Genomic DNA, 26,816 nt, shown 5'->3' on the forward strand with positions numbered 1-26,816 from the left:
AGTGACAAAGTTGAAGTTGCACCGGGGCTGGATCTTTCAACAAGACAACAACCCTAAAAACTGTTCAAAATCTACTAAGGCATTCATGCAGAAGAACAAGTACAACATTCTGGAATGGCCATCTCAGTCCCCAGACCTGAATATTACTTAAAATCTATGGTGTGATTGTAAGCAGGCTGTCCATACTCAGAAACCAACAGACCTGAGATGTTTTGTAAAGAAGAATGGTCCAAAATACCTTCAACCAGAATCCAGACACTCATTGTAAGCTATAGGAAGCATTTAGAGGCTGTTATTTCTGCAAAAGGAGGATCAGGTACTAAATATTGATGTATTTTTTTTCTGTTGGGGTGCCCAAATTTATGCACCTGCTTAATTTTGTTTAAAGAATTATTGCACACTTTTTGTAAATCCTATAAACTTCATTTCACTTCTCAACTATCACTGTGTTTGTCTGCTATATGATTAACTGAAATTGCTGATCCAAACAACCAATGATTTATAAAGGAAAATCATAGAAATCATCAGGAGTGCCCAAACTTTTACATGCAACTGCAATACTATTGGTTGTGTTGTAGATGCCCAGAGTGTCAGAACGCCATTGTGTGGCAATGGCTCGTACCTGTAACCATTACTATTTGAGATACAACTCATACCTGTAGCCACATCGCAAAAACAAATCAAAGAAAGACACTGCACTCCACTCCGCTGTTCTGGTTCCTGTTTTCCTCTAGCGCAGCAGGTGTGGTGCTGAACCTGCTCAGTGGACGTCGTCCACGTGTCCACACGACACCAAGCTGACTCACACGGTGGTCTCGTACTCCATCACTTCTTTGGTTGTGCCCAGACAGCGGTACTGAATCCTCGGAGTCACCGGGGCAGCACTTTCAAGCACCAAGATTGTTTTCCGCAGCCGACGATCAATGAAGTGAGCATCCCAGGCAGGATACTTTTTTCGTGGCAGGTCTATTCGGATTACAGGTCCCTCTGTCCTGGGAGTGAGGTGAGGAGCTGGGGGCTGAGCACCCCGTGCAGGTCGTACCTGAAACACATCCCCATCTACTCCAGCCCCCTGCTCCCTATCAACCCCTTTAGTTCTCTGAAGAGTTCTGGGTGGGCTACTTACTAGATCAGGGGGGACACTTGAAACTGGGGAGGCCAGTGAGTCTACTGGGCCCTCCTTCTCCACTATATAACCCCACCCTGAGACTGGGCCATCGGGGTGCAGCAGACAGTAATACACAAACATGAAGAAGGTGCCGAGTGCGTAGCTGCTGGCCACCACGCATACCATGATGACAGCATAGAAGTCTGAGGTACGCGGACCTCGGTAGAGGTACCAGGCAGTAGTCAGCGCTACATTTTCAATGAACACAGTCAGGCTGTAGATGAGCATCCTGCAGCATGTGCGCCCCTCTCTAACACTGAACCAGCAGAAGACATACACAATGCCCACCATCATGTTATAGATGATTTCCTCCCATTTGGACATGCAGAAGTCAGTTTCACCTTGGATTATCCAAAATGTCATGATGCACCAGTGAGCCACAATAAAGATGCCAAAGTAAAGCTGGAACACCGAGGCAAAGAGTGCGAAGGCCATAGTGCGGGCCCCAATGGTGAACAGGTGCCACAGGATTTGAACAATGACGGCATTGTAGGTCATGGGTAGCTTATCATCTCGGGAGTCCCTCAGGACTTTCTGATAGGAGGCGATCATCCAGGCGAGGGATATCAGCGAGGCAGAAGCTGAAAGCCCTGGAGAGGAGGGGGGGCGGGGGGCAGACAGACAGACAGACTATGGGGGATGGAATGGGCTCAGCGGCACTGTCTTACCATTTACCGAGGGCTAGTGAGTAACCAGGCACGGTTTGAGTTGTAGATGTACATCTGCCACATTGGCAGTAATTCACATTATTATCTTTATTTTTTTTAGACTCACCCTGAAGAGGCAGCACCTGGCCGGCATAGATCATGATGCTGAGCTGCAACACCAGCTGAGGGGCGCTCTTCAGGAAGGACTCCAGCAGACGCAGCATGCTGATATCGGCGCTCTCAAACATCATGCGCCAGTAGAAGTGACGCCTCTGCTGATCCCCATGCCAGCGGCTCTGCACGCCCAAATACAAGGCGTGAACATACCTGTGGGTCATAATTAAAAAACATGTATTAAGTAATTAACTTTTTATACATTGAAGTAAAACATAAAAATTCTTTTTATGCACACAAAATGCTTATTTCTGTCAAATTTGGTCACAAACTCATTAAAATCCGTTTGTGAGTTCTTCACCTTTGCCTAGATAATCCATCTATCTTGGCAGCTGTGACATTACAAGATCCTGATTAAACAGCACAAGTGTGTGTCTTGGGTTGGTCACAATAAAAGTCCACATTAAAATGTGCAATTTTAAAACAATTCCACAGATGTTACAGGTTTTGCTGTTTGTGAACGGAATGTTCATTCCATTACAATAAGCCACCTCAAATGTAACACGTAACCATGCCAGTGCCGGACCACAACATCCGACTTCTTCACTGAATAATGATCTTTTTTCAGGGTCAACTTCACATCTTAGAGAGGGCTTTTATTGTGAGCAGTCCAAAAAATGTCTGCGCAATAATCATTCCATTAAATCAACATCCTTATGTGGTTCACCAGCCAGGTGGATGGATTGAATTGGCAAAAGTGACGTACTCACTGACACGGATTTTAACAAACTAGGTAATAGTACCCTTGACTACAAAGACACTAGGGCTACAATAATCTGACATTTGACCCCAGTGCCCTTGATCTCTAGCGGACCTTGCCAGGGGTGTTCTGGAATTCAACTAAGTATGTGCCACATTTCATCCAAATTGTGCTGAAAAACAAATTCCAAGATTGCAACTTGTGCCAAAATGAATTCTTTAAGAGCAATTTTGTGGTCAGCATTCATTGGCATCCCGAGTTTGGGAGAAATCAGCAAAAGGACCTGAGAGAAGTAGATCAACAAACAGGCACACATGACCTTGACCCTACTGATTGACTTTTGGCAAATTTGATATTACTGGGCAGTTCTGGAACCTACGTACCTTCATGTGTGCCATTGTTGGTGAAAATTAGAATGAAAACCTTTGTTTTACCTGGGCAATTTCAGAACCTACCTACATATGTCTGCCAGGTTTATTGGATATTGGATTGGAGGGGAAAAAAAAAAATCATAATTTTGACCTTTGACCCCAATGACCTTGACCTTAGCCAAAACAAACCCTTTAAGAGTGAACCTGGGGTCAGTCTACATGCACACAACAAGTTTGGTGTAAAATAGCCTAAGCACCTTGGAGAAACACACATAAACAAAAATATGTTCCTCAAATTGTATTATGATTTCTGAGACAAATTTGAGGGAAATGAACCTTGTGTGTGCACAGATGAAATCTTAAGATGTTTTATTTCAACTCATAAAAACTAGGAACAAAAATGAAAATATTGTATTTATAGTTTTGTTGAATAAATGTAAAACTGTACAGAATTTTAGGTTGTAATGTCATGTTTGAAACATTTTTTGCATATAAAAATTGAAGGAGTCAAGGCTCATTATTCTGAAATCTGGGAGCTGTCAGAATTTGGTGCCAAAAAAAGCTGGTTGCTTCCTCTTGGGATGCAGAATTAAGCAGCTCTGTGGTTTTATATTTAGCACAGGCATCAAAGGAGGAAACTGCACAACTTGCTTATAATCTAAAATAATTACCTAAAGGGGTGGAGGGAATTAAAATGTGGAGGAGCAGAGAAAATAAACTTTATATATGACCTCCTGAGCCCTGCTGGCATGGAGCCTCACCCTGTTCTAAATGTCTGCTACCATGACCTTGAACAAATGTGCAAACAACAAAGTGCACACAGGATCACGAGCGTGCTGTGCAAACACGCTGCAGCTCTAATGTGTTTTCTATGACGATATGAGGTGACACTTGTTTTGCACTGTGTAAATGCACAAATCTTTACCTTTAGCATTTGAAAGAAGCTGGTGGTTTCCACAGAGGACTGACGCTAAATGCCTTGGGAAGAAAGGTCGGGAGAGCTGGTATGTCAACTATACACTCTTTGCGCCGCTCCCACTTATACCTTTTGCATAGGAGCGAGCATCTTATCCATCATTGTTGTATGTTTTAATCACTGACCTTGGAATCATGAGGTCACTTGTCCAAGATGTTTGTCAGTGCTGAATCCTTTGCAGGAGAAAGAAGGTGCAACTCTTTACAGTCCTGTGTGGTTGCAAGACTTGGACCGATGACCTAAGGTGACGACGACTGGATGCCCATAAACTCTGTCTCTTCATATGATCCTTGGGCACCGCTGAAATGACTTGGTGTCAAATGAGCAGTTACTTATCAAATGAGCAGTGTTGTGAGGGAGTGTCAGCTTCAAAATTTTAGTCAAGTGGCACATTTCTCTGTGTATGATCCACCACATCAGTGCCTGATGGCCGAGGGGACGCCCACGTTTCACATGGCTGCAGCAGATAGATGATTATTTTAGAGACATGGGAATGGACCGGTTGTCTGCCTGGGTGGTTGTGATCCACACACAAGGCGATCCAGTTGGGTCACGGATGCAGCAAAGTGTGGCACCAGCACATACTCCCAGACCAGACTTGTCTTGACTTCAGAGGGAGTGAGATCAATTCCAAACAGTCCCAGTTTGTCTTGACCAATCATTCACACAACACAATGCAGGGGTTCCACAGGTTCCACTCATAAGTCTAGGGAACCCTATAGTGCAATTTGTGTCATATTTTTTCAGTCCACAAATTGCACCTTTGAATGTAACATTGACAAAACCGGGTGTCAAGATCCAGCGCCTCATCAGCGTCGTGACACCTGGGTAAAGGTTCAAGTAGAGGATTGTCTATTGGGGTGAAATACAGTAGGGAATTAGTGTGTCCTGTGGCCACTATAACCATGAAGGTCCAACAGGAACTGTGAACAAAACATGGCTAATGAGAAGAACTCAATGGCAGATCAGGCAGAGGACATGATGGCTTGTAACCCAAAAGCTGTGAAGGATGACGGCTGCAGCAGGTCTTCAGACCTCTGGGATTTCCCAGCCATCGGACCAGGCTAAGGATCTGTTAAGGACCGTGTGTTAGTTGGCATGTTAAACAAACCCATGCACAGGTGTCTCTACATCAACCCTGGATGAGGAATTCCACTGTCCCATATAATGAGGGTTAAGGATGGAACCACCCAATGGGACTTTTCCTCCTTTAATTTCAGTAGAAGGCCCAAAGTGATCACCTGACTAACCAGGTATCAGTGACAGATCATTGGTGAGTTGACAGCTGAGGGTAATCCTCTTTAGGTGTACACACGCCGGTCTGAACAGAATACACACAGCAGCTTTAATAGCATTACCGGTAAATCTGTGCCGCCACAGTGTTTTAATGTGCTTCTGAACACCCACAGACACACACACACCCATAGAGATCTAACTCTTGAGGAGGAAATGGGGAATCGATATATACTGCCCATTGGGTTGACGAAAGAGACAGGAAGAGAAAGGCTACAAACTGACAAGAGAAATGATGCAGGGCAGCACTTGTGTCAACACAATTTGTCTTTTTGCAAATCTGATGCATCCATACAATCAGATTTTGCATAACTCTCCTCCCACCACAAACGAGAAAAATGCTTCTTCTTCTTCCTGTCTGGCAGCAGTTCATGTCTGTCCAAAGCTACAGTAGAGAACAGTCTGATGTTGATGGGCTGACTGTGCAGCCGACCTACAGACCTAATGCCAAAGTGCCTGAGTTTCAGTGTGTCTGATAATTAATAATCATGTTTGCATCCTGCTGTGAGGAAGGTAAACTGGAGCTCTCGGAACTATTGGAAGGTTTGAGACTGTAGGTTTCTGCAAACACAAAGACTTACACCAACGCGCCCAGACAACACACCGCCATGCAAAACAGGATGAAGTCTCATCTTCAGCAGAGAGCCTCTTTCTCTCCAAATCCCCACAGACAAAGGGATTTATTCTTGTTGGGATTTCTACGTGTGAGGCTGGTGGTGTGGATGAGTTATTCTTCTGAGATTATTGACCTACTATCCTTTTGGGGGGGGGTGGAGTCTGCCTTTTTCCTGGGCGGGGGGGGTCAAACAATGCAAATACATTTTAGGCAGCAAGAGTGTGAATTAATTAAGAGTTCTGGCAACATTTGGGGAGTAAGTGCACTTTGAAGGATGCATGTGCAAAGGCAAAAACAAAACAAAAAAAACAAACTGCACTTACCTCCAGACCTGAGCCAGCTGGAAAATATGAATTATGGCCTGGAAGAGCCACATGAAGGCTCTGCAGCAGCCGCGGGCTCCACCCCCGGTGCCCGGCCTCGGCAGCACCCCGGCCGCGGCGGAGCGACCAGTGCCCCGCTCGGCGCTGTCCTTGGTGCTGAAGTCGCTTTCTTCCGCTCCCGACGCTGCCACCACGGCGGCCGCCGCCGTGCCGCTCTCCACGCTGTCCGAGAAATCGTAGGCGAACCATCGAAAACTTAACACCTGGACGACCACGGATGGGACGATCACAAAGACCAGAGTGAGCGCAAAGAACCAGTAGTCCCTCCTTAGGTAGTAATCCGCGGCCAGCCACAGGTCTGAGGCCCCGTCCGAAAAGAAGACCAGAAGGGCGCACAGCGTCCAGCAGCAGTCCGGGAGGGAGTAGCGCTGCTCGGCTGGACGCCGCTGGGGAGGCCGCTGGTCCGACCTGGAAGGGCACTCGGGTGGGATTTCGTTACGTAGAGAGACGGCGGCACCATCGGATTTCGCGGCCATGTTTGTTGTAGGGAAGAGATGGAAAAATGATGGAAGGGGGGAGGGAGGGAGTGGAGGGGGTCGCGTATCCTGTCGGTCTGTGTGGAGAGAGAGAGAGAGAGAGAGAGAGAGAGAGAGAGAGAGAGAGAGCGGGGACAGGTGCGAGACGCACAGCGGTCCTCAGTCAGACAGAACATGAGGTTCTGACATCCAGAATCAAAAACTCATGTTAGGAGATAAAAACAGCTTCATCCTCAAGTGCAAACTTCCTCAATATTAACTGTTCTCATCAGTGGCGGCGCTAGGGAATTTTTGTTGGGGGGGCTGAGGGGGAGCTAGGGTAAAAGGGCTTCACAAAATGTTGTCAAAATGAACAATATATAGTAAACTACTTTATAAATACCAAGGTATATGTTTTAGTCACCCGTGCTCCTCTAAAATGTGGTATAAGTGCACACACACGTCACTTAGAATGATTGCAAGTTCAGTAAACTTGCACACAGGAATAAATAAAGATAAGTGAAGTTTTAAGAGTGGCCGTAATAAATATTTAGGAAACCTAATTTTTGGAGAATGGAGTTAAATTTGTCTCATTAATACTTGCAAATGCAGAGAGCGTGATTTATAAATATACAAGATTTCTAGTGTTTAAAATAAAACTGTGTCTTAAAAACTATGACAAGTCAGTATTTGACTTCCCAGATTGAGTTAGAATGCAGGAAGTAATTTAGAGATTTGGGTGTCTTCACACACACAACCAAGTCGTAAACACCCCCACCTGAAGGTGGAGCTGTCTCTAATTGGGATAAAATTACAAAGCTGGAGGAAATAAGCAAGACCCCCCCCCCCCCCCCCCCAGTATAAAATGCATGAGGGGAGGAGAATGACAAGGAAACTGATCAAGAAAAATTCAAATTGTTAACCTAAGTTGTAAAGCACAGTAAAGGCAGAAAAAGGAAATAGTTAATTTTCAGGTGTTACGATTGTGTTGCAGAGCCAGAAAGACACCGATATCAGCATTACAGGTAGAAATACGAGAGATGGCTTTCCAAATGAGCAGGCAACAGCTGGCATGCAGGTAATGGACAAACATGGTCAATTATTACAAGTCTAGTTCAGCTGGATTTTTTAAGATCAAGTCATAAAAAAAATTCTTTGGCCACTATAATTTTATTCCTTAGCATTTAGATAAGGGATTCATATATAATATTGCCAATATGATCAAAATTCATGCTGTCTGGAAGTAATTTAATATTTCAACCCCTGTGGGGGAGAAATTCAAGGGATCAGATGCTCTGAGCAACATTTGTAAGTGATTTAAAAGAAATTTTATGGATGCTAATGTAAGATGGGTAATCTCAAAACCTCACACATATGCGCTTTCTCATGTAATTAGGCAGCGTGATGATGACAAAGGAAAATCTGTATTCACTATGGAATTTCCCCCCAGATAAATATGTACTCTTCATTAAAATTAGCTGCAATTTTGCAATATCCATCCATCCATCCATCCATTTTCTTCCGCTTTATCCGGAGTCGGGTCGCGGGGGCAGCAGCTCAAGCAAAGCCGCCCAGACCTCCCGATCCACACACACCTCCTCCAGCTCCTCCGGGGGAACCCCAAGGCGTTCCCAAGCCAGCCGAGGGATGTAGTCCCTCCAGCGTGTCCTGGGTCTTCCCCGGGGCCTCCTCCCAGTGGGACGTGCCCGGAACACCTCTCCAGCGAGGCGTCCAGGGGGCATCCTGAAAAGATGCCCGAGCCACCTCAACTGACTCCTTTCGACGTGGAGGAGCAGTGGCTCGACTCCGAGCTCCTCCCGAGTGTCCGAGTTCCTCACCCTATCTCTAAGGGAGCGCCCAGCCACCCTGCGGGGGAAACCCATCTCGGCCGCTTGTACTCGCGATCTCGTTCTTTCGGTCATGAGCCAAATCTCATGACCATAGGTGAGGATCAGAACGTAGATCGATCGGTAAATCGAGAGCTTTGCCCCCCTACTCAGCTCTCTTCACCACGACGGTCCGATACAGCGACCGCATCACTGCAGATGCTGCACCGATCCGTCTATCGATCTCACGCTCCGTCCCTCACTCGTGAAACAGACCCCGAGATACTTAAACTCCTCCATTTGAGGCAAGGACACTCCACCGACCTGAAGAGGGCAAAGCACCTTTTTTCCGGTCGAGAACCATGGCCTCGGATTTGGAGGTGCTGATTTTCATCCCGGACGCTTCACTCGGCTGCAAACCGCCTCAGTGCACGCTGAAGGTCCTGATTTGACGACGCCAACAGAACCACATCGTCCGCAAACAGCAGAGACGAGATTCTGTGGTTCCCAAACCAGACCCCCTCTACACCCTGGCTGCACCTAGAAATTCTGTCCATAAAAATCATGAACAGAACCGGTGACAAAGGGCAGCCCTGGCGGAGGCCAACGTGCACTGGAAACAGGTTTGACTTACTACCGGCAATGCGAACCAAGCTCCTGCTGCGGTCGTACAGGGACCGGATAGCCCTTAGCAAAGGACCCCGGCCCCCGTACTCCCGGAGCACTCCCCACAGGGTGCGCCGAGGGACACGGTCGAATGCCTTCTCCAGATCCACAAAACACATGTAGACTGGTTGGGCAAACTCACATGAACCCTCGAGCACTCGATGGAGTGTGTAGAGCTGGTCCAGTGTGCCACGACCAGGACGAAAACCACACTGCTCCTCCTGAATCCGAGGTTCAACCATCGGTCGAATTCTCCTCTCCAGTACTCTGGAATAGACCTTATCGGGGAGACTGAGGAGTGTGATCCCCATATAGTTGGAACACACCCTCCGGTCCCCCTTCTTAAACAGAGGGACCACCACCCCGGTCTGCCAATCCAGAGGCACTGTCCCCGATCGCCACGCGATGTTGCAGAGGCGTGTCAGCCAAGACAGCCCCACAATATCCAGAGACTTAAGGTACTCAGGACGGATTTCATCCACCCCAGGAGCCTTGCCACCGAGGAGCTTTCTAACCACCTCGGTGACTTCGGCCTGGGTAATGGATGAGTCCGCCTCCGAGTCCCCAGTCTCTGCTTCCTCTTCGGAAGACGTGACGATGGGATTGAGGAGATCCTCGAAGTACTCCTTCCACCGCCCGACAACATCCCCAGTCAGGGTCAACAGCTCCCCACCCACACCGTATACAGTGCTGGTGGAGAGCTGCTGCCGCCTCCTGAGGCGTCGGACGGTTTGCCAGAATCTCTTCGAGGCCGACCGATAGTCCTCCTCCATAGCCTCCCCGAACTCCTCCCAGACCCGAGTTTTTGCCTCTGCGACCGCATAGCCTGCAGCCCGCTTGGCCTGCCGGTACCTGTCAGCTGCCTCTGGGGTCCTACCTACCAACAAAGATAAGTAGGACTCCTTCTTCAGCTTGATGGCATCCCTTGCTTCCGGTGTCCACCACCGGGTTCGGGGATTGTCGCCGTGACAGGCACCAGAGACCTTGCGACCACAGCTACGAGCAGCCGCATCAACAATGGAGGTGGAGAACATGGTCCACTTGGACTCCATGTCTCCAACCTCCCCCGGGACCTGGGAGAAGCTCTCCCGGAGGTGGGAGTTGAAGACCTCGCTGACAGAGGGTTCTGCCAGTCGTTCCCAGCAGACCCTCACGATACGTTTGGGCCTGCCAGGTCTTACCGGCTTCCTACCCTCCCAGCGGATCCAACTCATCACCAGGTGGTGATCAGTCGACAGCTCTGCCTCTCTCTTCACTCGAGTGTCCGAGGCACGTGGCCGAAGGTCAGATGATGCGACTACAAAGTTGATCATCGACCTCTGGCTCAGGGTGTCCTGGTGCCACGTGCACTTATGGACACCCTTGAGCTTGAACATGGTGTTCATGATGGACAAACTGTGACTAGCACAGAAGTCCAACAACTGAACACCACTCGGGTTCAGATCGGGGAGGCCGTGCTTCCCAATCACCCCCCTCCAGGTCTCACTGTCGCTGCCCACATGGGCGTTGAAATCCCCCAGGAGAACAATGGAGTCCCCAGTCGGAGCACTATCTAGTACCCCTCCCAGGGACTCCAGGAAGGTCGGGTACTCTGCACTGCTGCTCGGCCCATAGGCCGAGACAACGGTGAGAGACCTGTCCCCGACCCAAAGGCGTAGGGACGTGACCCTCTCGTTCACCGGAGTGAACTCCAACACTTGACGACTGAGCTGGGGAGCAATAAGCAATGCGACCCCAGCTCTCCGCCTCTCCCCGTGGGCGACGCCAGAAAAATGAAGCGTCCAGCCCCTCTCCAGGAGTTGGGTACCAGAGCCCACGCTGTGCGTGGAGGTGAGCCCGACTGTCTCTAGTCGGTATCTCTCAACCTCCCTCCCCCCTAGCGAGGTGACATTCCACGTCCCAACAGCCAGGGGCTGTGAGCATGGACCGGGCGGCCGGGCCACCCGCCCTCGACCGCCACCCAATCCTCTCTGCAGGTGGTGAACCCACAGGAGGGCGGGCCCACATCACTCTTTCGGGCTGAGCCCGGCTGGGCCCCATGGGCTAAGGCCCAACCACCAGGTGCTCGCGCGCGAGCCCCAACCCCAGGCCTGGCTCCAGGGTGGGACCCCGGCTCTGCCATACCGGGCGACGTCACGGTCCTTGATCTTTTACTGGTCATGGAGGTTCTGAACTGCCCTTAGTCTTATTTTGCAATATGTTACAAAAATTAACCTACATTATAACACTGGGATTTCAGTAAACTCAATTTTTTCAGTTTTGTGAAATTTGAAAGGCCCTTTAATAAGTTAAATAGTGTCAACAGATTTATAGTAAAGCAGTAAAAAAAGTACTACTACATATTTTGTGATTCATAATGCTATTTCTAGTAACTGTGATACGCAAATCTGTCATAATGACAGACATTGTGTACCTCACTTGTCAATTACAAGACAGTAACTCATTAAACCCTAACTAAACATTATCATAATACATAATTGAGATAGTATCATGTAATTGTGATTTGAAAAGACAACTGACTTATGACTATTTTTCAGGTAACTACTTAATGGGGGGGGGGGGGGGGTCAAGAAAAAATGGGTTTCCATAGTTCAGGAAAAAACCAGTAAAAACAAAAATGTCTGAAGTACAGACCTCCCACTCCTGCCACATGTCTCCGTGTAACACAGAGTTGTGTCAGGAAGGGCATCCAGTGTAAAACTTGTGCCAAATCAACATGCAGATGCTCATTGGATCTGTTGTAGGGACCCCGAGTGAAAACAGAGTGTGTTTTTGTGCAAATATTTGCTCATTTTGAAATGGATGCCTGTAACATGTTTCAAAAAAGTTGGGATGGGGCAACAAAAGACTGTTGATGAATGCTCAAAGAACATCTAATTGGAAACAGGTAAGTGTCATGATTGGGTATAAAAGGCGCATCCTCAAAAGGCTCAACCATTCACAAGCAAAGATGGGGTGAGGCTCACCACTTTGTGAACAACTGCTTGAAAAAATAGTCCAGCAGTTTAAGAACATTTCTCAATGTTCAATTGCAAGGAATTTAGGTATTCCATAATCTACAGTCCATAATATAATCAGAAGATTCAGAGAATCTGGAGAACTTTCTACACATAAGCGGCAAGACCAAAACCAACATTGAATGCCCGAGACCTTCAATCCCTCAGGCGGCACTGCATTAAAAACCAACATCATTGTGTAAAGGATCTTACCGCGTGGGCTCAGGAACACTTCAGAAAACCATTGTCAGTTAACACAGTTCGTCGCTTCATCTACAAGTGCAAGTTAAAACTCTACCATGCAAAGCGAAAGCCATACATCAACAACATCCAGAAACGCTGCCGCCTTCTGTGGACCTGAGCTCATTTGAAATGGACAAACACAAAGTGGAAAAGTGTGCTGTGGTCTGAAGAGTCCACATTTCAAATTGTTTTTGGCAATCATGGGCGTCATGTCCTCTGGACAAGAGGAAAAAGACCATCCAGATTGTTACCAGCACGACGTTCAAAAGCCAGCATCTTAGATGGTATGGGGGTGTGTTAGTGCCCATGGCATGGCGCATGGACAACTTACACATCTGTGATGGCACCATCAATGCTGAAAGGTAAATCCAGGTTTTGGAGCAACACATGCTGCCATCCAAGCAACGTCTTTTTCATGGACGTCCCTGCTTATTTCAGCAAGACAATGCCAAGCCACATTCTGCACGTGTTACAACAGTGTGGCTTCATAGTAAGACTGCAGGTACTAGACTGGCCTGCCTGCAGTCCTGACCTGTCGCCCATTGAAAATGTGTGGCACATTATGAAGTGCAAAATACGACAACAGAGACCCCGGACTGTTGAACAACTGAAGTCGTACATCAAGTAAGAATGGGAAAGAATTCCACCTACAAATCTTCAACAATTAGTGTCCTCAGTTCCCAAACGCTTATTGAGTGTTGTACGAGGAAAGGTGATGTAACACAGTGGTAAACATACCACTGTCCCAGCTTTTTTTGAAACGTGTTGCAGGCATCCATTTCAAAATGAGCAAATATTTGCACAAAAACAATAAAGTTTATCAGTATGAACATTAAATATCTTGTCTTTGTGGTGTACGAGTATTCAGTTCAATATAGGTTGAAGAGGATTTGCAAATCATTGTATTGTTTTTTACATTTTACACAACATTCCAACTTCATTGGAATTGGGGTTGTAGCAGCTGACTGAAGCTTGACACGTTCTATTCTGCTTTTCATGCACTCACATCACACTTCATCTCATTGTTTGACGTTTTTTTCCTCTCCTGTAAGAGCTTTTTATTCGGATAGAGTATGATGACCTGCTTTTGTGCGACATGCCATAAGTCCTCTAATTGTGTAAACTACTGAAACCTTCAGTGGTCCATCACAGCATACCAGAGCAGTTGCCACTGACAACTGTGGTATCAACTCCAGTCAACACCTTAAAAAATGCCTCTCTTTAAACATCTAATTACTTATACCTTGTCGGATTTTGGGGGAATATGTTTTACAACCATATGTTGATTAGTGTATAATTCAAGTTGATGTTTTTAATGAGCCCTTTAGATTTACATGGGAGCTGCCAGATCGATACAATAATCCAAAAAGGGACATACTCCACACAAGAAAAATGCCACACAAGAAAAATGAGCTCTTCGCGTTTGCTGGTTTCCAGTGCAGGCTAATAAATTTGAGAACCTTCATTTTATGAAATGGAGGGAAAAAAAAGTTCATTTGGCTTCTTTCCCACACACAGCACAAATTTTATGCAATATCCCCAAATGCAGGACAGCATGAATCCCAGCTGCTACAGCATAAAGCAATCTGCAATGTCACCACTAGGTGACACCAAATCCTTCACACTGCAGCATTAAAATTAGGGACAAGCGCAGTAACCTAAGTTATGAATAGATTCAACAGCTTGTGTTCAATGAAGATCTCTGGTACTAGATATGTAAATCACAGGGAAGAGACCAAATTATTGTATTACGTTTATAATTTGTATTGCCAGGCATCACTGGGATTCATAAAGCATTTTTTGTATACAACAACTCAACACACCAAAACTGCTTAGCTTCTTCCTTTTTTCCAATGGTGGGTTGCCAGAGCAGACCAGAGATGGATCTGCATGTTGATCTGGCACAAGGTTAACACCAGATGTCCATCCTGACAATTCCACAGTACACGGAGAATGGGGCAGGGGTGGTCTTCAATCAGGAACCTTCTGCTCTGGAAATAAGCGTGCCAGCACCTGTCCCACAGCAATGCCTACACATTATTTAGACTGTTGAAGATTAACAAGTGCCATTTTCAAGAGCAGGAACCTTGTCTCAATACTTCCAATAAGAAACACTGAGGCCCAAATATATATAAAATTATACTGTACTCAAATTTAATAATTCATTAAAGCTTGAAAATCATGTGCGACAGAGTAACACTAGAAGTAATAGATTTGTTTTAGTACAATATATTTTCAGGCTTGAGAGACAAATCAAGATGCACCAGATCCCCATCAGTCTATAAAATACTAATTTTCTTAGCTTTATTATGCAAAAATGGAAGTATAATATATTATGGGAAATATGGAAGGCTTGCAGCTCTCAATATAAAACAAAGTCACTTAGGAAAGATGTTATTTTATCAATGCATGTCCTTATAAGTAGGAGCAAGTAGTAACTTATGGACAATGATGTGTTTTCATTGACACTGTTAGTGCAGAAATGTATGAGAAGGCCAACATTTCACTGTTTCTTTTGCAAACATATTGTCACAATATGCAAAGATTAACGTTAATTAAAACATTTAGTTCTCATATATGGATTTAAACCCATGGTCTCCCTTTTACACTGATATATCCAAAAGAAAGACACCCTGAAGAAGAAGAAGAAAAAAAAAAAAGCAGATCAGGCTGACAATACACAAAAAAAGTGGATTTCTTTCCCATTTCAAAGCAGAGAAGATCTTGAAATTATGTGCCATGATCCTGCCATTTTACACGTGGTGAAGTATCTCTGTCAGCCGATTTCAAGATGTTCCGGAGAGGACTCAGGATGCAGGCACGACCCACTGGGAAACAGTTAATCATTACAGAGTTTCTGCAACAAAAAAGTTTGTACATATGATTAAAAATTATGCAGAACAACAGGCATGAAAACTAATCAGGTTTGACCCAGTGAGTTAAGAAAACTAATCAAATTATTTCTAATGAAAGAGAATTTGTAAGTATAATGAAACCATGTGTTACTCTGGTAGCGATTTGACCAAAGTCTGAACATCTCAGCCAAAGAGCACATTTACAGAACCTACAAGCACAGCTGTGCTCAAAGGTTTACATACTCTGGCAGAATATTTTATTTATTTATTTGGGCCATTTTTCCAGAGAATATGATTAACACAAAAACTTTTTTTTTTTTTTTTAACTCATGGTTAGTGGTTGTGTGACCATTTGTCAAACAACTGTGTTTACTCTTTTTAAAAATCACACGGACAACCAAAAACTAACCAATTGACCCTGATCAAACGTTTACATACCCTGGTGATTTGGGCCTGATAACATGCACACAAGTCGACACAAACGGGTTTGAACTGCTACTAAAGGTAACCATCCTCACGTGTGATCTGTTTGCTTGTAATCAGCGTGTTTGTATAAAAGGTCAGTGAGTTTCTGGGATCCTGACAGACCCTTCAATCTTTCATCGAGTGCTGCACTGATATTTCTGGTTTCTGAGTCATGGGCAAAGCAAAAGTACTGTCAAAGGATCTGCGGGAAAAGGTAACTGAACTGTATAAAACAGGAAAGGGATTTAAAAAGATATCCAAGGGACTGAGAATGCCAATCAATAGTGTTTAAACTAATCAAGAAGTGGAAAATGAGGGCAACCAAACCACAGTCAGGTACAACCCCTGGCAATAATTATGGAATCACCGGCCTCGGAGGATGTTCATTCAGTTGTTTAATTTTGTAGAAAAAAGATCACAGACATGACACAAAACTAAAGTCATTTCAAATGGCAACTTTCTGGCTTTAAGAAACACTAAGAAATCAAGAAAAAAAAAAAATTGTGGCAGTCAGTAACGGTTACTTTTTTAGACCAAGCAGAGGGAAAAAAATATGGACTCACTCAATTCTGAGGAATAAATTATGGAATCACCCTGTAAATTTTCATCCCCAAAACTAACACCTGCATCAAATCAGATCTGCTTGTTAGTCTGCATCTAAAAAGGAGTGATCACACCTTGGAGAGCTGTTGCACCAAGTGGACTGAGATGAATCATGGCTCCAACACGAGAGATGTCAATTGAAACAAAGGAGAGGATCATCAAACTCTTAAAAGAGGGTAAATCACGCAATGTTGCAAAAGATGTTGGTTGTTCACAGTCAGCTGTGTCTAAACTCTGGACCAAATACAAATAACATGGGAAGGTTGTTAAAGGCAAACATACTGGTAGACCAAGGAAGACATCAAAGCGTCAAGACAGAAAACTTAAAGCAAAATGTCTCAAAAATCAAAAATGCACAACAAATGAGAAATGAATGGGAGGAAACTGGACTCAACGTCTGTGACCGCACTGTAAGAAATCGCCTAAAGGAAATGGGATTTACATACAGAAAAGCTAAACGAAAGCCATCATTAACACCTAAACAGAAAAAAACAAGGTTACAACGGGCTAAAGAAAAGCAATCGTGGACTGTGGATGACTGGATGAAAGTCATATTCAGTGATGAATCTCGAATCTGCATTGGGCAAGGAGATGATGCTGGAACTTTTGTTTGGTGCCATTCCAATAAGATTTATAAAGATGACTGCCTGAAGAGAACATGTAAATTTCCACAGTCATTGATGATATGGGGCTGCATGTCAGGTAAAGGCACTGGGGAGATGGCTGTCATTACATCATCAATAAATGCACACGTTTACGTTGATATTTTGAACACTTTTCTTATCCCATCAATTGAAAGGATGTTTGGGGATGATGAAATCATTTTTCAAGATAATGCATCTTGCCATAGAGCAAAAACTGTGAAAACATTCCTTGCAAAAAGACACATAGGGTCAATGTCATGGCCTGCAAATAGGCCGGATCTTAATCCAATTGAAAATCTTTGGTGGAAGTTGAAGAAAATGGTCCATGACAAGGCTCCAACCTGCAAAGCTGATCTGGCAACAGCAATCAGAGAAAGTTGGAGCCAGATTGATGAAGAGTACTGTTTGTCATTCATTAAGTCCATGCCTCAGAGACTGCAAGCTGTTATAAAAGCCAGAGGTGGTGCAACAAAATACTAGTGATGTGTTGGAGCGTTCTTTTGTTTTTCATGATTCCATAATTTTTTCCTCAGAATTGAGTGATTCCATATTTTTTTTTCCTCTGCTTGGTCTAAAAAAGTAACCGTTACTGACTGCCACAATTTTTTTTCCTGATTTCTTATAGTGTTTCTTAAAGCCAGAAAGTTGCCATTTGAAATGACTTTAGTTTTGTGTCATGTCTGATCTGCTTTTTTTCTACAAAATTAAACAACTGAATGAACATCCTCCGAGGCCGGTGATTCCATAATTATTGCCAGGGGTTGTATACAAAGAAATTTCAGCAACTGCTGCCAGGAAAATTGTGCGGGATGCAAAGAAAAACCCACAAATAACTTCAGTTGAAATAGAGGACTCTGGGAAAAAAAGTGTTGTGGCTGTTTCAAGATGCACAATAAGGAGGAACTTGAAGAAAAATGGGCTGCATGGTTAAGTCGCCAGAAGAAAGCCATTACGACACAAATGCCACAAACTATCCTGCTTACAATACACCAAACAGCACAGAGAACAAGGTCATTTGGAGTGATGAGACCAAAACTGAATTTTTGGCCACAACCACAAACGTTACATTTGGAAAGGAGTCAACAAGGCCTATGATGAAAGGTACACCCTTCCTACTGTGAAGCAAGGAGGTGGACTGCATTGTTGATGTTTAGGGAATATGTGAACTACAAAGGCAGAGGAAACTTAGTCAAAATTGAAGACAGGATGAATGCAGCATGTTATTAGAAAATACTGGACGAAAATTTGCACTCAGCCTGAAAGCTGCGCATGGGACGTATCTGGATGTTCCAACATGACAATGAACCAAAACACAGGTACAAGTCAAACTGTCATTGACTACAGCAGAATAAAATGAAGGTTCTGGAATGGCCATCTCAGTCTCCTGACCTCAATATTGGGCATCACGGTGGATTAGTGGTTAGCACTGTTGCCTCACAGCAAGAAGGTCATGGGATCGATTCCCACCTGTGGCCTTTATGTGTGGAGTATGCATGTTCTCCTTGTGTTTGCATAGGTTCCCTCCGGATGCTTTGGCTTTCTTCCACATCTGAAGACATGGAGATTACGTGAATTCCCTTTCTGGAATCGTTTGGACACCACTGGTCTAGTGGTTAAACGTTGGGCTTGAGACCAGAGGATCTTCGGTTCAAATCCCAGCCTGACCAGAAAATCACTAAGGGCCCTTGGGCAAGGTCTTTAATCACCTAGTTGTTCCCGGTGTGTTGTAAGCGCCTTGTATGGCAGCACCTTCACACTGGGGTGAATGTGAGGCATCACTTGTAAAGCACTTGAGCGTCTGATGCAAATGGAAAAGTGCTATATAAATTCAGTCCATTTACCATTTAAAATGCAATAAACATTTGAAACACGACTTGTCCTTGCTGTTAAAAATGAAAGGGCTCCTTTGATTATCATGAAAACAGATCTTTGAACTCTCAGATACCATCTAGATGTTGACATGCAACAGAAGAATTAAGTCCTGATGTAAAGCCTCACCTGGCCTGGAGCTAACGCAGGAGGGCGTTTTAGAGCAGTGTGCAATTTGACTTCTTTTTTGTGTTCTTCTTTTCCATCGGTGTCTTCCTGTTGATCTGCCGCACCAGATCATAGAAAATCTACAACATAGGATTGGGGTGTCAATATTTCAATATTTTATTTCAATGCTCTTCTTGAAGTCTTCTAACACAACTATGTGTAGTAACAACCCCCCCCCCCCCCACTAACCTCATTAACATTGATCTTTGATTTAGCTGAAGTCTCTAAAAAGGCACAGTTGCTCCACTGACGGGCCAGGTTCTGGCCCTGATCCTTTCCAACCACACGCTCATCTTCCAGATCGCACTTGTTTCCCACCAGGATCATGGGAACCTGTTGGATTGAACGCAACATGAAAGAGAAAACTGCCTTTAGAATGATTTAAGATGTTTTACTTTGTCATGTAATGGCTAATAATCATATTATTCCCTCTGACAGCTTTGAGTGCAGAGAGTCAGACTCAGACGTACTGATGTGGCACTGTGATTGCTACCCCATCTTATTATGAAATAATGTTGAATTTATGTGGAAATGATTGTTCTACAAAAGCTTCAGATATCTGTAACTGAGACAAATGATGACTGGAGTGCAGTTTTGAGCATAAACGAGGCAATAATCAGTGAATTGCTACTGACGCATGCGCAGTGAAGGCAGTGGGAACCGATTTTTAGGGGGGAGGACCAGTCGGTCACCAACACTGGATCACCTCCAAAATTTAATGAAGACTTCCATGGCCTATTATCAGTCTGTGGTGAAAATTTCGTCAAAATACGTGCAAGTAGTTTTGACAAAATCCTGCTAACAGAGACAGACAAATAAATAAATGCTGAATTTTATTACGTCCTTGGCGGATGTAATAAGAAACTTTTAGCAAGGAACCCATGTTTATAACTTAAAGTGCATGTGCACTAAAGAGAAAAATGAAGAAGTTAACTAAGTGACAGACTGATGAAGAAATCCCCTATGAATAAATAAAGCACACCCAGCATGAAGTATATCCTCTTACTAAATTGAGATGAAGAGCCTGAGGCCAAAAATGGCACGTAACATTTAACAACAGCTCTGACATTTCCATCCTGTTATACAAAGTTCCTGTGTCCCCCTGCCACACTTCTTTTCTGTGCCCTCTCCCCCGCAGAGGCCACTTTAATGAGGAGAGGAGCTCGAGAGCTGAGTCAATTCTTATATCAACTGGAGTAAGAAATATAAATGAGAAAAACGTATGCCTTAGGAAATCATTTAATCCATTAACTACCACACAACAGAGCAGTGTGCGTACAGACAGTTTTTACTGAAGCACCCCAGGCCCGATCGCTGTGGTCTGAACCTGAAGCCTTTCATGTCTAAAACCAGGGCTGCCAGAATGCATTTCTGGAGGGATCCTGCCCTGCAGGCTCTCAAGCCTACATGCTCTGATCACACCTAATGACTTAATTCTGGTGATTCCCAGTTCTTCATTGGCTGACCTATTAGAGGGGGTGGGGGGGGGGGGGGGGGGGGGGTAGGCATGAAGGCGCACTCTGGGACCAGATTTGGACAGCTATGGTCTAAACTTTGGAAACTGTTCATGTTGCATAAACAACAATATAATGCAACAGATAGGCAAAATGATTGGGCATTTTGCGACTAAAGCATGAAATTTAGCAGACATTGAAAACTAAGTAATGCTTATTTTCAGATGTGGAGGCATCCTGGAGCTGACCCCTGATGACCTACAGGGGTTAAAATTTAAAAACGCTCCAATCGTATTAAAAGGTATACCACATTATTGGTCTGTTCATAATCCCAAAAAGGTATAATTTAGGCCATCTTGGACTAAATGTGGAGTTACATGGAAAAAAGAGCAAAAACTATGACAAGGGTCAATTTCAGTTTGTATAAGGGTCAAAAGTTATTAAAGCTGTGCCAGTTATGGTAATAAAGTGTGAAGTGATGAAGATTATTGATTGAGCTAATAGGATTAATAAATGGAATAGTTCTGTCTGTGTTGAATGCTTGGCATCCAAAGTAAAGGTTAAACAAGGTTGGTGTCCACTGGATTCTATGCCATAATATGACAACTAAGCATGACAGATGGTGCAAAGTATTCCCTTTCTGTGCTGCTCCACAGCCTGTCCAGTGGATTTTTATTTTATTTTTTAGCACCGTTGTCGTGCGTTACCTGTGCTGCTCCACAGCCTGTCTAGTGGATTTTTATTTTATTTTTTTGGCTCTGTTGTCGTGCGTTGCCTGTGCTGCTCCACAGCCTGTCCAGTGGATTTTTATTTTATTTTTTACCACTGTTGTCGTGCGTTCGCTGTTGCCGTGCGTTACTTGTGCTGCTTCATGGCCTGTCTGGTGCCTTAACTAAAGCACTCCTTCTGCTGAATCACCTCTAAATTATTTATACATTGTTCACTTTGCGTGTTTTTAGGAATCCGCTAGGTTGCGTAGCTGTTGGCTCTTAGCCGATTTAGCATGGCGGCTTCTCCTGTCTCTCCCGCACTGTTCTGCTCTGGTTGTGAAATGTTTAGTTGTTCCTCGGCCTCCTTTAGCAGTAACGGTACTTGTAATAAGTGCAGCTTATTCGTAGCTTTGGAGGCCAGGCTGGGCGAATTGGAGACTCGGCTCCGCACCGTGGAAAATTCTGCAGCTAGCCAGGCCCCTGTGGTCGGTGCGGACCAAGGTAGCTTGGCCGCCGTTGGTTCCCCCCTGGCAGATCCCGGGCAGTCGGGAAGGCAGGCTGACTGGGTGACTGTGAGGAGGAAGCGTGGCCCTAGACAGAAGCCCCGTGTACACCGTCAACCCGTTCACATCTCTAACCGTTTTTCCCCACTCGACGATACACTCGCCAAGGATCAAACTCTGGTTATTGGTGACTCTGTTTTGAGAAATGTGAAGTTAGCGACACCAGCAACCATTGTCAATTGTCTTCCGGGGGCCAGAGCAGGCGACATCGAAGGACATTTGAAATTGCTGGCTAAGGCTAAGCGTAAATTTGGTAAGATTGTAATTCACGTCGGCAGTAATGACACTCGGTTACGCCAATCGGAGGTCACTAAAATTAACATTAAATCGGTGTGTAACTTTGCAAAAACAATGTCGGACTCTGTTGTCTTCTCTGGGTCCCTCCCCAATCGGACCGGGAGTGACATGTTTAGCCGCATGTTCTCCTTGAATTGCTGGCTGTCTGAGTGGTGTCCAAAAAATGAGGTGGGCTTCATAGATAATTGGCAAAGCTTCTGGGGAAAACCTGGTCTTGTTAGGAGAGACGGCATCCATCCCACTTTAGATGGAGCAGCTCTCATTTCTAGAAATCTGGCCAATTTTCTTGGATCCTCTAAACTGTGACTGTCTAGCGTTGGGACCAGGAGGCAGAGCTGTGGTCTTATACACCTCTCTGCAGCTTCTCTCCCCCTGCCATCCCCTCATTACCCCATCCCCGTAGAGACGGTGCCTGCTCCCAGACCACCAATAACCAGCAAAAAATCTATTTAAGCAAAAAAAATTCAAAAAGAAAAAATAATATAGCACCTTCAACTGCACCACAGACTAAAACAGTTAAATGTGGTCTATTAAACATTAGGTCTCTCTCTTCTAAGTCCCTGTTGGTAAATGATATAATAATTGATCAACGTATAGATTTATTCTGCCTAACAGAAACCTGGTTACAGCAGGATGAATATGTTAGTTTAAATGAGTCAACACCCCCGAGTCACACTAACTGTCAGAATGCTCGTAGTACGGGCCGGGGCGGAGGATTAGCAGCAATCTTCCATTCCAGCTCATTAATTAATCAAAAACCTAGACAGAGCTTTAATTCATTTGAAAGCTTGTCTCTTAGTCTTTTCCATCCAAATTGGAAGTCCCAAAAACCAGTTTTATTTGTTATTATCTATCGTCCACCTGGTCGTTACTGTGAGTTTCTCTGTGAATTTTCAGACCTTCTGTCTGACTTAGTGCTTAGCTCAGATAAGATACTTATAGTGGGAGATTTTAACATCCACACAGATGCTGAGAATGACAGCCTCAACACTGCATTTAATCTATTATTAGACTCTATTGGCTTTGCTCAAAAAGTAAATGAGTCCACCCACCACTTTAATCATATCTTAGATCTTGTTTTGACTTATGGTATGGAAATAGAAGACTTAACAGTATTCCCTGAAAACTCCCTTCTGTCTGATCATTTTTTAATAACATTTACCCTGATGGACTACCCTGCAGTGGGGAATAAGTTTCATTACACTAGAAGTCTTTCAGAAAGCGCTGTAACTAGGTTTAAGGATATGATTCCTTCTTTATGTTCTCTAATGTCATATACCAACACAGAGCAGAGTAGCTACCTAAACTCTGTAAGGGAGTTAGAGTATCTCGTCAATGGTTTTACATCCTCATTGAAGACAACTTTGGATGCTGTAGCTCCTCTGAAAAAGAGAGCTTTAAATCAGAAGTGTCTGACTCCGTGGTATAACTCACAAACTCGTAGCTTAAAGCAGATAACCCGTAAGTTGGAGAGGAAATGGCGTCTCACTAATTTAGAAGATCTTCACTTAGCCTGGAAAAAGAGTTTGTTGCTCTATAAAAAAGCCCTCCGTAAAGCTAGGACATCTTTCTACTCATCACTAATTGAAGAAAATAAGAACCCCAGGTTTCTTTTCAGCACTTTAGCCAGGCTGACAAAGAGTCAGAGCTCTATTGAGCTGAGTATTCCATTAACTTTAACTAGTAATGACTTCATGACTTTCTTTGCTAACAAAATTTTGACTATTAGAGAAAAAATTACTCATAATCATCCCAAAGATGTATCGTTATCTTTGGCTGCTTTCAGTGATGCCGGTATTTGGTTAGACTCTTTCTCTCTGATTGTTCTGTCTGAGTTATTTTCATTAGTTACTTCATCCAAACCATCAACATGTTTATTAGACCCCATTCCTGCCAGGCTGCTCAAGGAAGTCCTACCATTATTTAATGCTTCAATCTTAAATATGATCAATCTATCTTTGTTAGTTGGCTATGTACCACAGGCTTTTAAGGTGGCAGTAATTAAACCATTACTTAAAAAGCCATCACTTGACCCAGCTATCTTAGCTAATTATAGGCCAATCTCCAACCTTCCTTTTCTCTCAAAGATTCTTGAGAGGGTAGTTGTAAAACAGCTAACTGATCACCTGCAGAGGAATGGTCTATTTGAAGAGGTTCAGTCAGGTTTTAGAATTCATCATAGTACAGAAACAGCATTAGTGAAGGTTACAAATGATCTTCTTATGGCTTCGGACAGTGGACTTATCTCTGTGCTTGTTCTGTTGGACCTCAGTGCTGCTTTTGATACTGTTGACCATAAAATTTTATTACAGAGATTAGAGCATGTCATAGGTATTAAGGGCACTGCGCTGCGGTGGTTTGAATCATATTTGTCTAATAGATTACAGTTTGTTCATGTAAATGGGGAATCTTCTTCACAGACTAAAGTTAATTATGGAGTTCCACAAGGTTCTGTGCTAGGACCAATTTTATTCACTTTATACATGCTTCCCTTAGGCAGTATTATTAGACGGTATTGCTTAAATTTTCATTGTTACGCAGATGATACCCAGCTTTACCTATCCATGAAACCAGAGGACACACACCAATTAGCTAAACTGCAGGATTGTCTTACAGACATAAAGACATGGATGACCTCTAATTTCCTGCTTTTAAACTCAGATAAAACTGGTTATTGTACTTGGCCCCACAAATCTTAGAAGCATGGTCTCTAACCAGATCTTTACTCTGGATGGCATTTCCCTGACCTCTAGTAATACTGTGAGAAATCTTGGAGTCATTTTTGATCAGGATATGTCATTCAAAGCGCATATTAAACAAATATGTAGGACTGCCTTTTTGCATTTACGCAATATCTCTAATATCAGAAAGGTCTTGTCTCAGAGTGATGCTGAAAAACTAATTCATGCATTTATTTCCTCTAGGCTGGACTATTGTAATTCATCATTATCAGGTTGTCCTAAAAGTTCCCTAAAAAGCCTTCAGTTAATTCAAAATGCTGCAGCTAGAGTACTGACGGGGACTAGCAGGAGAGAGCATATCTCACCCGTGTTGGCCTCTCTTCATTGGCTTCCTGTTAATTCTAGAATAGAATTTAAAATTCTTCTTCTTACTTATAAGGTTTTGAATAATCAGGTCCCATCTTATCTTAGGGACCTCGTAGTACCATATTACCCCATTAGAGCGCTTCGCTCTCAGACTGCAGGCTTACTTGTAGTTCCTAGGGTTTGTAAGAGTAGAATGGGAGGCAGAGCCTTCAGCTTTCAGGCTCCTCTCCTGTGGAACCAGCTCCCAATTCAGATCAGGGAGACAGATACCCTCTCTACTTTTAAGATTAGGCTTAAAACTTTCCTTTTCGCTAAGGCTTATAGTTAGGGCTGGATCAGGTGACCCTGGACTATCCCTTGGTTATGCTGCTTTAGACGTAGACTGTGGGGGGGTTCCCATGATGCACTGTTTCTTTCTCTTTTTGCTCTGTATGCATTACTCCGCATTTAATCATTAGTGATCGATCTCTGCCCCCTTCCACAGCATGTCTTTTTCCTGGTTCTTTCCCTCAGCCCCAACCAGTCTCAGCAGAAGACTGCCCCTCCCTGAGCTTGGTTCTGCTGGAGGTTTCTTCCTGTTAAAAGGGAGTTTTTCCTTCCCACTGTAGCCAAGTGCTTGCTCACAGGGGGTCGTTTTGACCGTTGGGGTTTTTCATAATTATTGTATGGCCTTGCCTTACAATATAAAGCGCCTTGGCGCAACTGTTTGTTGTGATTTGGCGCTATATAAAAAAAAAGTTGATTGATTGATTGATTAACTCAGCCAAATTAAAATTGGAGCAACTTCAACTTTTGACCCTTATCAAACAAACTGACCTTTGTCATCCTTTTTGCTGTTTTTTAACATGATAAATCCATAACATTCAGTCACACATAGTCCAACTACCTTTTTGACATCTTTATGATCAAACCAATAATATGGTATATATTTCAATATGAATTAAACATTTTTAAACTTTGACCCCTGTAGATCATTAGAGGTCAGCTTCAGGATGCCTCCACATCTGAAAATAAGCATGAGTTAATTTAGAATAGGTCTATGTGTGCCAAATTTCATGTTTCAGTCACAAAATGAACAATTGTTATAAAAATTTTAGCTAACCTGCACCACTAATATTTTCAATCAAATAAAAGTAAAAAATAAATAAATAAATAGATTAATATATATTCTTATCTACGTATGTCTGAACCAATGGGTTAGGGTGTGCATATGAATAAATAAAGAGCATACTGAGATACACACACAAAAAAAAAACCAACAGCTGCAAGGTGAAAAATTCAATGTTCTTTTCAGTAAAGTGGACCGTCCTTAGAGGGACTTGGTAAAACCTGATCATGTCTGAATTCAAACATGTTCATTTGTGTATATATACACACACACACACAAATACACTCAACAAAAATATAAACGCAACACTTTTGGTTTTGCTCCCATTTTGTATGAGATGAACTCTAAGATCTAAAACTTTTTCCACATACACAATATCACCATTTCCCTCAAATATTGTTCACAAACCAGTCTAAATCTGTGATAGTGAGCACTTCTTTGCTGAGATAATCCATCCCACCTCACAAGTGTGCCATATTAAGATGCTGATTAGACACCATGATTAGTGCACAGGTGTGC

The 26,816-nt window shown here is 43.8% G+C and overlaps 2 protein-coding genes and 1 long non-coding RNA gene across 5 annotated transcripts in view; 1 reads left to right on the plus strand and 2 right to left on the minus strand.

The window, feature by feature from the left end:
- Positions 1-556: 556 nt before the first annotated feature.
- On the minus strand, positions 557-6,804 carry zgc:198371 (uncharacterized protein LOC497072 homolog). Its single transcript, XM_034173027.1, has 3 exons — positions 6,269-6,804; positions 1,943-2,142; positions 557-1,758 (listed from the first exon to the last, which is right to left on the minus strand). Exons 1-3 carry the CDS (start codon positions 6,802-6,804, stop codon positions 803-805), a joined length of 1,692 nt encoding a protein of 563 aa, XP_034028918.1. The 3' UTR covers positions 557-802.
- LOC117512807 lies at positions 3,571-19,940 on the plus strand. The gene is made up of 3 exons (XR_004561386.1): positions 3,571-3,944; positions 10,727-10,729; positions 19,930-19,940. It is a non-coding gene; the product is annotated as an uncharacterized LOC117512807 (long non-coding RNA).
- Positions 14,647-26,816, minus strand: part of LOC117512805 (ras-related protein Rap-1b) — a 32,502-nt gene continuing 20,332 nt past the window's right edge. For 2 of the 3 annotated variants that reach the window (XM_034173029.1, XM_034173028.1), the window contains 3 exons: positions 19,308-19,451; positions 19,080-19,198; positions 14,647-15,371 (listed from right to left, as the gene is read on the minus strand). In XM_034173029.1, the coding sequence (XP_034028920.1) occupies positions 19,109-19,198; positions 19,308-19,451 (234 nt within the window). In that variant the 3' untranslated portion in view covers positions 14,647-15,371; positions 19,080-19,108. The remainder of the gene's footprint in view (positions 15,372-19,079; positions 19,199-19,307; positions 19,452-26,816) is intronic. The other variant, XM_034173030.1, reaches the window with a different exon arrangement.

Source organism: Thalassophryne amazonica, chromosome 6 (assembly GCF_902500255.1).
Source record: "Thalassophryne amazonica chromosome 6, fThaAma1.1, whole genome shotgun sequence".
In the NCBI taxonomy this organism is placed as follows: domain Eukaryota; kingdom Metazoa; phylum Chordata; class Actinopteri; order Batrachoidiformes; family Batrachoididae; genus Thalassophryne; species Thalassophryne amazonica.